General features: G+C 48.0%; 1 protein-coding gene across 7 annotated transcripts in view; it reads right to left on the bottom strand.

Annotated features, from left to right (window-relative positions):
- The window catches only part of FBXW4 (F-box and WD repeat domain containing 4), an 80,806-nt gene that overhangs the window by 31,865 nt on the left and 36,300 nt on the right, over positions 1-12,641 (bottom strand). Inside the window, exon 6 of one of the 7 annotated variants that reach the window (XM_036828360.1) lies at positions 11,295-11,631. The exons of the other annotated variants lie outside the window; for them this stretch is intronic. Coding sequence (XP_036684255.1) covers positions 11,556-11,631 — 76 coding nt within the window. The 3' untranslated portion in view covers positions 11,295-11,555. Of the gene's footprint in view, positions 1-11,294; positions 11,632-12,641 lie in introns of those variants that run through there. 7 annotated transcript variants of the gene reach the window in all.

The raw sequence follows: 12,641 nt of genomic DNA, 5'->3' as shown, positions 1-12,641 counted from the left end.
CAGGGGCAATCATGTCTGGGGCACCTGGAGCAGTTCCGCATGTGGCTGATAGGCGGTGGTCAGGTCAAACTTTTAACCTCTTTATCCAACATTGAGATCTGGCCATAAACACTACTACAGTATGACATGCTCCCCCCACCCCGCTCCCTCACTGGCCTGGACTAGCTCTTAGGAACGACTGTTCCTGCCCTCACCCCACCTCCAGCCCTGCCGAAAGAGGTGCAAAGTGATTCCCTGCAGAGGAGTCTACAAAGTAAAGGGTGGCTAGTCCAAACACCCAAGGTTCAGAGACGTGAAAGTGGACCCCCCCCACACACACCCTGCCACCCCTGGGACAGCCTCCTCCTTCTGGGAGCAGCCCACGCTGACGACCTGCAGGGGACAAGCAGGCCTGCTGCACAGAACAACTGGCTCGGCTCCAGTCACATCGGGCCTGGATTCCGTCTTCCCACCTCCTGCTGCCCCTGCATCAGCCCAGTGTCCCACCTGCACAGCCACCCTCCCCGCTTCCGATGGATGCTCCTGCCCTGGGACTGACCGCCAGTCTCATGGAACAAGGCCTTGCCTGGGCAATTCCTGAGCTGGAGGCAGGCAGAGATAGGGGCCTCATTCTTTCAACTAGTACCTGAAGGCTATCCAAGCCAGCCCTGTGCTAGGAGCTAGGATGTTCAAGAAAATCAAAACTCAGCTTTAAGGTCCAGCCAGAGAGTTAAGTCTTCAGTTCTTTTTTTTTTTTTTTTAATTGGAAACAATTCAAGACAATCAACAAGTTCTAATCCCAAATGAGAGCAAGATCCCTGTGGGCCGAGAAAGCAGACAGGGTAACACAGTGGTTAAAAACCACGAGCTCTGGAGTCAGATGCCGGGACTCAAACCCTGGGTGCGTTAATTACCAGATGTGACTTTGAGCATGTTAATTAACCTCTCTTAGGCCTCAGTTTCCTTGCTTGTAAATTGACAAGGGTGACGGTACCTATCTGGAAGGATTAAGTGAGATATAAAGTGTTCGGCATAGTGCTTGGCGTTTAGCTGGCACCCGTAAGTGTCAGTCATCCTCGTCCTCATCATCATCGCCATCATCGGCATCATCGGCTAGGCGTTAGAGAGGCACCGGGGACTCTTGATCCTGAAATGGCCTAGTAAAAGGAGGCTGCATCATTCCCCTCCTGAAGCACCAGGAACTGGGTAAGAAGAGAGACCTCGGGTCCCCTGTCCCTATTCTGCAGACTACTTCAGAAAGCTACTGTCAATGCTGATGACAGATATGACGAATTTAACCTGGCCAGGGACGCAGGAGATCTTGAGCCAACCGGGGGCCTTAAAGGGGCAGGTTGGAATCTGTGCCCCCTCAAACTGACCACAGCCCCCTTAGCCCTCTCCCTCGCTCCCGCTCACTCTCTCCCATCAGCCTGCTGGCTGGAATGCAGGGGCCCCTGTGCCAGAAGGCTCAGGCTAGGCAGGAGGCCGGGAGGCACAGGTGGTTCTCAGAGGAGATCCCTGAGCTCCAGAAAGCATTTCCCCCACAGGCCCAACAAAGCTGGGGCTTGTTGTTGGTCAAGACGCCTTTGCTTGTTTGGGCTGCAGCCCAGACGGTGAGGCGGCTGGGGGAGGCCAGGGGACGCAGGGCTGCAGGGTGTGTGTGTGGCAGGGAGGATCGGCCAGCCCTTCTGGCACCAGCTTCCTCCTTCCCTGGGTTTCTCACTTTGTTCAGCACGGCAACCCAAAGGAGGCTGGGGAAAGCACTTTTCACTACCCAGCAAATAAAACCACAGGGAGAAGGAGAAGGATGAAAGGTTTGGGGGTTTTAAAATTTGGTTTTGGGGTATTTAGGTGGTATTAAAAAATAATAAAAGGAAGTTGTTTCTGCAACCCAATTAATTTCAAGCCCAGGATTCAGATCATAAATAGCCAACAGTGATCTCACAGCACCTAACACATATTATCCCTCTTCTGAGACCTGAAGTCCCAGTGGAGCGAGAGTTGGCCCCAAGAGGCCAGGAGGGACGTTTTCTACCTCCTGGATGGGAGTGGTTAGGGATGGGGCACAAGCATGGCTTCAGTCAACCCCACCACAAAACTCCGGGATCTTCAGCTCCCCAGGTCCACAAACACCCCTGCAGTCCCACTAGGCGTGGGTGTGCATGGCTTTCCAAATGGAGGTATGACACCAGAGGCTGCAGAGCCCACTTATTCTTAAGAATCATGTCCTCCGAGCCCCAGGCCTCGACAATGGGCAGAGGAGATTCCAATGGGGACCTTAACTTATCTGTTTCCTTCATTATTTCCAGGAAAGGAGCCCTCACTCACAGGTCATTCTGCCTCTGTTGGCTCTCTTCCACTGGGCCCCAGAGCGCTGACTCCAGACCTTCCTTGGTCCTACTACCTTAGAGAGAATGAGGGGAGGGGTTATTCACACTGGGTCTTTGACAAAGGAGAGCTTTTCACACAGGAGTTTAAGGAGACGTTGGGACTGGGAATCCCTTCCCTAAGCAGCTGCCTGCCATCCCGTCCAATTCCTCAAGCCTAGCTCAACCCACTCACACCACATGCCCAACAGTTGCTTTGGAACAGATTTTTTCCTGGTGGCATGTTTTTGTCATGCATTTTTGAAATCACAAACTATAAAAACTATGGGTTTTTCTCTTTGGAAAAACATTAGGATACCAAAAAGCTCATTTGATTGGAAGTTTCCTTTCTTTCCCACTAAGGCACTTGGGATAGGATACAAACCTTTCAGAAGAATAAAAGAAATGACACAGATTTGCAAACACACTTGACAGTGCTATGGGTTCCTGATTTACTGGCTGGGTGACCCACTTCACTTCAGGCTTTCATTGCTACACAGTACCTGTGCCGCATACTGGGTACTGTTAGCTGCTGCTAAGTTGAGGTATCCTCAAGTCAAAGGTTTCTAGAGAACCCACTACCCATCCACCTCCCTGCTCCTTCTGTGGAAAAGCCAAGGAGTTTAGACCCTCATGATAAAGCTCCTCAGAACCCTCGGGTCAGCTGCCACCAGCACAGGCCTGGGCCTCTGCCACCTCAACAGCTCCTGCCTCTTCTGTGCTCAGGCCCTGCATTCTCCCAGATGACCACAACTACCCGCTGTGACTTGCTTGAGAAGCACACATCTTCTTCCAGAAAACGACATTTCCTTGCACTCCACCACCAATAGGAGGAAAATTTACAGAAAAGGGGAGTCCCAAAAAGAAGACTGGGCAAAAGATAATCTGGAGAAAAATATAAGACCTTCAGGAAACACAGTGATTGCCAGAAACTCAATAACCAGGTCCCTAGCTCCTCCTCCATGCTCTAGGGAAGAGAAAATGATGAAACCCAGTGGCTTTAAGAATCCACATATATGTACACTCACTTATGTCGAGCTGTCTTCTCGAGGTGACCCCGTCCCAGGAGAAGCAGTGACATCAACATAAAGTAATGAAGGTTAAGGCAGAGGATTCCATGTGGATCATCTCAGGTTGTTCTTGCTTGGGGGGAGGGGCACCCAGAGACCAAGGAACCTGCCTGACACCCTGACACACACTTTACAGGTGCCTGGGCTCAGAGACAGGTGACAGATGCATACACACAGAGCTGCGGAGAGAAGGGCACAGAACCTGTGCCTGAAAATTAAAAACCCAGCGTTGGCTATCTATTATTCAGTTAATTTTCATCAGGTGCTAATTGCTTCCTCTGATCATCTCCTCTCCTTTTCTTTGGAGAGGTAGAAAGTGCACAAAGGGATACTTTTCCCTCTTTGTGGGGAGGAATGGGGAAAAATGAGAGGGGGCAGAGAGGAAGATAGAAATAAGCTGCCTCTTAAGCACCTGAGAAATAAGGTGCTCAGTGAGCTCGTAAATCTCACCCAATCACCTGAAGAAAGGGATCAGGCCTCCATCAGGGATTAGGTCTACCCACCACAGGAAGACATCCTGTATATTTAAAGTCCCAGGAACCTCAAGGAGGTTGAGCTAAGTCAGAGACCTGTGGATTAAAAGCAAAGGATGGTTTGAGTGGGAAAAAGCAAAAACTCTAGTTCTTTGATGAAGTCACAAGCAGCACTGATTCTAAATGAGATTTTTTAGAACTACCATACGACCCAGCAATCCCACTACTGGGCATATACTCTGAGAAAATCATAATTCAAAAAGAGTCATGTACCACAATGTTCACTGCAGCTCTATTTACAATAGCCAGGACATGGAAGCAACCTAAGTGTGCATCCGCAGATGAATGGATAAAGAAGATGTGGTACATATATACAATGGAATATTACTCAGCCAGAAAAAGAAATGAAATTGAGTTATTTGCAGTGAGGTGGATGGACCTAGAATCTGTCATACAGAGTGAAGTAAGTCAGAAAGAGAAAAACAAATACCACATGCTAACACATATATATGGAATCTAAAAAAAAAAAAAAAAATTTGTTCTGAAGAACCTAGGGGCAGGACAGGAATAAAGACGCAGACATAGAGAATGGACTTGGGGACACAGGGAGGGGGAAGGGTAAGCTGGGACGAAGTGGGAGAGTGGCACGGACATATATACACTACCAAATGTAAAATAGCTAGTGGGAAGCAGCCGCATAGCACAGGGAGATCAGCTCGGTTATTTGTGACCACCTAGAGGGGTGGGATAGGGAGGATGGGAGGGAGATGCAAGAGGGAGGAGATATGGGGATATATGTATATGTATAGCTGATTCACTTTGTTATAAAGCAGAAACTAACACACCATTGTAAAGCAATTATACTCCAATAAAGATGTTAAAAAAAATTTTTTTTTAAATAAAATAAAAAAACAAATGAGTTTTTGTACCCCTGCTCTTAGGACCCCAGCCATGGGAAAAGCTCTCCCATGACAAAACAGTACCTTTTTTCAGCTTCCCTAAGAACACTGAACACCAGATAATCTGACTGACTAAACAGAATCTAGACAAGTTGCGTCTTTGAGCAAGCACCCTAGATCAGAGTTTTCTTGGGGACTGACTGTACTTTAGACAATGAGCCCTAGGGAAGCAGCAGCAGGAAAAGGAGTCAGAACTTTAAGGCCAAGCTCATCTGACTGACTCAAATAATCATCCATGGACAAGACCAGGGAGCCCCTGCCTGGACAGAAGTTAATATGCATCCCAGCAGGCCCAGTTAAAGGCCAGCCCAGCCCAGCCCACCCCTTCCCTGGCCCCAGAGGAGAAGGGCCTATGCTTTCTAGGAAACAGCAGTTGTGTTAGACCATTGCACTGCATCTGAATTCCTCCATTTTGTAATTTTAATACAAAAGTTAAGATGGTCAAATATCAAGTCTCCCAGGATGGCAGGCTTTCTGATCAACATTTTTCTTGTCATTCCAAATTCTTCAATCTTAGTTCCAGAATTGAGGTGCCCACCCCACCAGGGCTTTTTCGCCTTTTACTGTCAAGGAATGAGGGTGGACTCTAAGCACTCTCCACTGGTCCATCGCTCCCTCCACCTTGCTCCAAACTCTGCCTGAAATCCCTGGGCGCTCCACAACGTTATCAAGAGCAATTCCTGCCTCTTCTTCCAACCTAAATACAATTATACTTTTAAAAGGGAAAAAAACAGCCCAGGGAATCCCCAAAGAGGCCTGCTGCACTCTTCCCCCCTGTAATGAAGCTTAATAATGAAATGCCCCGTGCTCCAATTAGTAAGAAATGCTCATTTTCTCCAGCTGAACACCCCCTATAGATACGTTTAATTTGTTCCCATGCTTCCATCTCTCTCCTCCATCGAGTTTGCACTTAAAGGTTATGATCTGTTGATGCCTCCCAGCCAGGCCCTGGCAAGACAACCTGGGGGAAGAGACAGTGTTTTCTATAACCTTGGAGCCCCAGCTTGACTATCCCTGATACCCCTTCCCTTCATCATCACATCCATACACATAATCTGTCTCTTTCAGGTTCTTTATGAGTTGTCCACAAAATGGAAGAGAACAGAAAGGAGAAACAACATTTGGAAAAGTTAAGGGAAAAGAAGAGTAAAAGAAAAAAAGAGGGGGTGGGTATTGCTGTGAGTGCCCATTTCTCAATGAAAGAAATGTTCTTTGCCACGGAGTGACCCAAAACAGGAGCTGCTCCTTACTGGTGGGCCCCTTTGGAACTCAGGTCCCTCAAAGGTCTTGGAGCTCCAGCTTCTTTCCCCTCATCAGGCCTGGTGTGTGACTGGCACCAATTCCTGAGACAGTCTGAAGGGTGCCAACAGCAGCACAGAGGAGCCCCTGTGCTCGGGGAACCCTGGGGGGATGTCTCTCCCAGACCACCTCATCTCAGTGGCCAGCCTGCACCTCTGTCTTCTGATTGTATGGAAAGTGAGGACACAGTCCCTTTCTAAAAACCTGACTCCTAGGATGAAGGCCCCACCCCCAGCACCACACCAGATGCCAGGACCATGGCCTGGCTATAGGTGTGGGGTGGGCAGGTCCTCCCTGACTCAAAGGTATCCCTAGGTTTCCCTCTCCCCAGAAGCAGAGCAGGCCACAACCAGGCTGATGCTCCCAGAGTCTTCCTCTCTTCAAATCATGCATATGCATCTTCTCTCCAGCCAGGCTAGGGGCCCAGAATGGGTAAAGACACCCTCTCCCCCAGCTCCCGGCACATGGCTATACTGCAGCGAGGCGAATGGTAAAGACCGAAGACATCCTGTTGGACCACCCCTAGTGGGTCTACCTGTTACGAGGCCCCAGTTCTTCTCACTGGGGAAAATGCCTCCCCTTCTGTCCCTGGTTTCTAGGGCCTCTCCCCTTAACTGCAGGAGATGAGCATTTGAGATTTGCCGATGCTCCCCCAGACACTTTGCCTCTTTTCTGCCTGGTCCTGTTCTGCCCTGAACTTTACCAATTGCTGGGTAGTCATCTGCAGCAGACTTGTGCTCTCCCAGCACCCCTCCTGCTTGCCTCCACCTCCTCCGACCCCTGGAGACAAGGCCCTGCCCTGGCTCCCTGAGACTCACAATCTGTGCTCCTGCCGTACTCAGTTACAAGGGGGATATAACTCACTTCAAGCTTTACGTGGTAGAACTAACCGCCCCCCTCGGGGGTGGGGAGGGGGGCAAGCAAGCGTGTGCCTGAGCATCCCAAGGTGCTCTTGTTTTCCAGGCACCCCGTCGTGGTCTATGACAGACGCACGGATGGGGGAATCCTCTGCCAGCCAGAGTTGGCATCTCACCCTCCCTCTCAAATCTGCCACTAGCCTCCAGGGCCGAAGACCCTCCAAGAAGAAGAGGCCCTGCAAGACAAAGACCTGAGGCCCCCCAGCCTGGCCTCCCAGCCCAACACAGGCCCGCATTAAAATCAACACTCCGTGAACACACAAAACTGACAAGGCAGAGGGGGAGCACACATCGGATACAAAGATCGGGCTCACGGGAGACGCGGCCTGTTGGTCTCCCATGTTAGCTCCAAGTGACTAAGCGCAGGGTGGGAAATAACGCCATCGTGGCCGCCAAAGCTCCCGCCTGGGCTCCAGGTTGGGCAGCCTTTTCACGGGGAGGATGCCTCTGCCTGGAAAAAAATGCAAGCATTGTGTGGGAGCCATTAACGCGTGAGCCTCTGCACATTCCTTCAAGAAGCAGGAGCACACTAGTCCCTGAGCCCCCAGCCCTGTGCCCCAGCAATTGTACAGGCTTGGAACACACTGCACATGCCACCTGGTCCTTCCCCCCAGGCCCCTGGCTCTGTGAGCGGTGGGGAGGGCCCCGCCAAACACCCTGGCTTCATTGTGCCCCAGAAAGAGGGGACTAATTACTCGCCTACACTCTGGAGCGCCCAGGGAGAAAACAGAAGCCAGTGGGGTGGAGAGGGTGGGAAACGGGGGTGGGGGGGGTTTGAAGAAGGGATAGAGAAAGCCACAGGATACATTTCAAAGTTTCTCTAGCTATTTGGGGGTGGGGGAAAGAAAGCCTGGTCCTGATGTGAAATCATACAGAGGTCAGGGCTGGGTCTCCCACCCTTGTGAGAAAGTGGTGAATCGAAGACGGTTTATCAAACGATCATTTTTTTCTTTTGAAACTGGGAGGCAGCAGCTTGGACAATTCTGCAGATGTGCTTGATGAATTAGGGACAAAAATGGCCCTTCTCTACCCCCCTCCTCCCCTCCTTCTATAAGGGCTCCCATCGGGGGTTGCTTCTCCCTCCACTGCCTCCCGGGCCCTCCCCTCCCTTCTTCAGTGGTCAGCTGAGACCCCACCCACTGCTTGCTTTTGTACTCTTGGCCTTTGGACATACTGACAGGGGCCTTTATGAGACCCCAATCAAGACCCCCATGTCACAGGTACCTAGTAGAGACACCAGACCTTTTCAAACAAGGGACAACAAGGAGAATCGGCGGGCCCATTGTCTCTCCTCTGTGCTAAGTGAGATGAAAGGGGCCCGCAGCCCCCTCCCCACAGCCTTGCCCTGCCAATCACCTCTAGTTATTAAGGTCACAATGTGTAAATTCTTTGACCTGCACCTAATCAAAGATTCACCGGCCCTTTCAAACCCGAATGGGGAGGAGGGGAGAGATTCCCTCCCATAAACCCAGCAAATTCCTCCCTCAATAAAATTTCTCTCTCTGATTCCTTCTTTGCTTCCCATCTCCACCCCTTCGCTTCTCTTCACTCCGCCCTCTTCACCACTAGCTTCAAACACAACTGACAAGCCCCATGGAATTACTACCCTCAAAAACCCAAGGAGGATTTGAAAGTTTCTATTTAATTCTCTTTAAATAAAAAGTTTTTGGACAGGCATAGTTGCCCAAGGAAGCCCAGAACCTGGGCAGTCTCTGGGCTCTGATGGCAAAGTGGTCGACTGACTTTTTTCTCTCTCCTAAATCAGCCTCTCTTGCTTTGCCCAGGATACCATTATACATGGAGAAAAAAACTGGGATGAATGATACTCCCTCACCTTGTCACTTAGCATCTCTAGCTCGGTTGCTGACCCTCCAAAACCCAGCTTACACTGAGTGGTTTTGGGAACTGAGGTGAAAAAAATTACCAAGCCCAAAGTAGGCAATCCTCAAGAAAAAAAGAAAATAACCATAAGGTAGAACAACAAAGAACAGAATAGGAGCCAGAGGAAAGAACTTGAGAGAAAGCAAAACTTAGGATTTTTTGTGGTTTGAAAACTACAAAATGCTTAAATCAAGCAAGGAGAATAAAATGCTTGCCAATCTCCATCAATCAATACCAAGCTACGCATTTTTCTCTTATCTATCTTATCTGTCACTTAGAATAGGGAGAAGGCATAACAAGCAAGGTAGTGATAATTTATGTAAGTTGCCCCCAAATCCTCATTTGTCTACTGTCTACTCTTGGGGATGCCTCTCTCTCCCTTTACCTGTCTCTCTCCTTCTTTCTCTCTCTCTCCTTCTCTCTCTGCTCCTACTTTTCCTCCTGCCTCTGTGATGGTACCTTTTGCTTCTTGGTTTCTCCCTGCCCAGCTGTCTTTACTTCTCTCTGAGCTTCCTTTTGGTGCTAATCCCTCATGGTATTTCAACTGTCGTCTCCATGCCGAAGCCTTCCACATCTCAACCCTGTGTCTGAGCTCCAGGCCACCACTCTGGGCTGTCTCTGGCCATGGCTACCTCATTGTCCCTTCACTGCCTCAAACAGAACTCAGTCTTCTCAAAGCTAGGGCCCCCTTCTGCCATCAGGCCCATAGAGGAACTCAAGCAGGTCTCTCCCCTCTCTCCCCCACAAGCAGTCATGACCACCTACAGACTTTTTCCTGTTTCTCCTGCTGTCCTCAGGAATCCAGTCCGTAACTGCTAACAAAGTGTACTCCGGAAAGGCATCCAAACAGCTTCAGTCTCCCCCCCTCCAAAGTATCCTACACACTGTGCCACCACATTAATCATTTAACTGCTTCAATCTGGCCAAAAATCTTCCATGGTTCCCTATTATTCTCAGATTAAAGTCAAACTCTGCTCTTCAAAGCCCTCCAAAACCAGGCCCCAAAGCTCCCCTCCAGCCACATTGCCCACCACTCCTTTACACAAACTTGTCTACTCTGAACTCCCAAACTTACCTGCTCTGAACTTCCAAACTTACATTGAGCTTCCCTATCCCTTAGTATGTCTTTGCTCATACCACTCCTCTGGCCTCAAGTTCCTGTCTGCAATTTAACTAGAACCATCTTTTAAGTCCCACTTCAAATTCCATGCCATCCAGGAAGCTCTCCTTATTTAACAAAAAGGCTACTGCTTTCCTCTGATTTCCTATCGATAACCTTGACAGTTGATGGCACTCACACTGCGTATATACAGTGTTGTCTGAGTACATGCATTATTTTCCCAACTGGAATATAAGTCCCTGGATGGTAAAAACTGTCTCTTGTGCTTCATATTCCCCATGTATCCTTGCACACAGCAGTATTCTTGATCCATCTATAAGGCTGGCACTCAGAGATATGCATTACATAGAAAAATAGTTCTGAGCTTGCCTTGCCTTTTTAAAAAAATTTCAGTATTTTAACTTATTTCTTTTCCCACAAAAGGTCCCAAGTATGAAACCATGTTTAATGCTGCAAAAGCAAATGTAAGGAAGGACCTTTTCAGGGTGATGGAAATATTCTAAACTGAATCGTGGTGATGGTTGCACAACACTGTAAATTTGCTAAAACTCATGGAATTGTACACTTAAAGTGGGTGAACTTTACAGTATGTAAATTATACTTCAATGAAACTGTTTAAAATAATAAATAAAATAATAAATAAAATAATAAATAAATGTAGGTCCATGTATCCTTAATTTAAATAACTGTAAGGGAAAAAGGAAGGGTTCTCACTACAGTTACCTGATATTGAAATAGACATTTAAATGTAATTTATGTTTTTTCTATTAATAAAAATAGGCTCATTATAAAAAAAACTTAAATACAAAAAAGTAAAAAGAAAGTAAATGTCAGCAGAAATCTACCACATAAGAAATAACTGAAAAGATAGTCAAATAACTATCATACTGCTTTGTGACCTTTTTTTATTCAACACTATGTTATGACATCTTTGGGGGTAAATAAATATGTACATCTATAGCATCCTTTTAATGGCTACATAGTATTCTATTGGGTGAATGTAAAATATTTAACCAGACTCCTACTAATGGATATTTATGTGTTCTTAATATAAGTCTTTATGTATACATCTTGCATACTTGTCTGATTATTGCCTTAGGATAAATTTCTAGAAGAGGAATTTATGTGTCGAAAGGGTTTTACATTTTTATTTGATACTCACTGCCAAACTAATGTAATTTTAAAACTAACGTTTCCTCTCCTTATTCCTAGACTTACCATTACCAGCCTGCAAAGAAGGATTTTCCTGGCCACAAATCTCTAACAAGTGAAGAATCCTTTGAATAATCTTTATTTTTTGTGTTAATTTTTTGTTTTTATTCTCAACCACAGCTTACCGTGGATGCTAGTGAGACTCAAACTGGCCAGGAAAGTAGAGTGCTTCAAACACATTAACCCGTGTGTCCCTCTCTCTCTGCCAGATGTTACAAACCTCACCTTCATGCCCAGCTGACCCTTCTCTTGGGTCACTTACCATAGGACCCACTCCAATCACTCACTTGGTCTTTTCTCACTCAGGCCCAGGAGGAAAGAGGCCCAGCCTTGGCCAGGACAACTAATGCTACCACTGCAACAAAGCAGAAAATAACAGGAGAAAAAGAAGCATTCTGCAAGAGTAGAGCCCTCAGGAGAAAGAGACGGTGGGTCACATGCTCTGAGCTAGGCCCTCTCTGTAGCCCCTGAAGGCCTCGGTGCAGTGAGTTCAGGGAGAGGAGCATGTGCTAAGTGACGGCGGAGTGAATCTGGACAGCGTCCTATATGGAAACTGTGCTCCTGAGACTCCACAGAGTTTTGATCAGGCACCACAGGACTGAGCCAGGGCAAGACTCAAGCTAATCTCTCTCAAAATTCCCCAGTCAACAAAGAAAGGAGGAACGGACACTTATGGTGGCCTCAAGCAGAAAGGGGTCCATTTCACTTTACCTTGCACATCTCAGCTTTCCCTCCCTCTCTGTCCAGCCAGCACATGTCACATGTGCAACAAGCCACACACAAAGGAGGAGAAGTAACCCCCACCACTGCACGGTGGCCTCTACGACTGGCGAATATTTATACTTGGAAAGCTCATCCTCCACACGGCCTTCTGGCCTCTCTTTGTGTCTTCCTGTCTAGCCCAGCTCCTAGAAAGAAGCCAGTATGAAGCTTCACACCTGACCACTTGCTATGCCAGCATAATGAAAGTGATGCCCATCCCCTGCCTATCCTCATCACCACCACCGAAGCTTCCGGAAGCAACATAGACATAAGTGTCTCCAGCCTGAAGCCAAAAGCCACACCTCTCTAGGTGGGGCAGACGAAGCATGGAAAATCAAGAACAAGGCCTGGTGACCCCACATTCTGCTTCACCAAGCCTGCCCATGGTATTAAGAGGATCAGAGAAAGCAGAAGATAAAGGGCCTTGGCCTTAATGCCTTCTCAAAGCAGGCAAGCTCCTGCCTTTGGGAGGTGTGCTCTTTAACCCCCAGCACCGGTGTGCACATTGTCTAAAGTGCACCAGCTTTAGATAGGGCTGCTGTTTCCAGCCTGCTGAGAAAACCAAAATACTACACCATGACCACCATGGCCACTGTTCGAGAA

The sequence above is a fragment of the Balaenoptera musculus genome, chromosome 16 (assembly GCF_009873245.2).
Source record: "Balaenoptera musculus isolate JJ_BM4_2016_0621 chromosome 16, mBalMus1.pri.v3, whole genome shotgun sequence".
Taxonomy (NCBI): domain Eukaryota; kingdom Metazoa; phylum Chordata; class Mammalia; order Artiodactyla; family Balaenopteridae; genus Balaenoptera; species Balaenoptera musculus.
The sequence above is the reverse complement of the archived record's forward strand: the minus strand, read 5'-3'. Positions and strand labels throughout refer to the sequence as shown.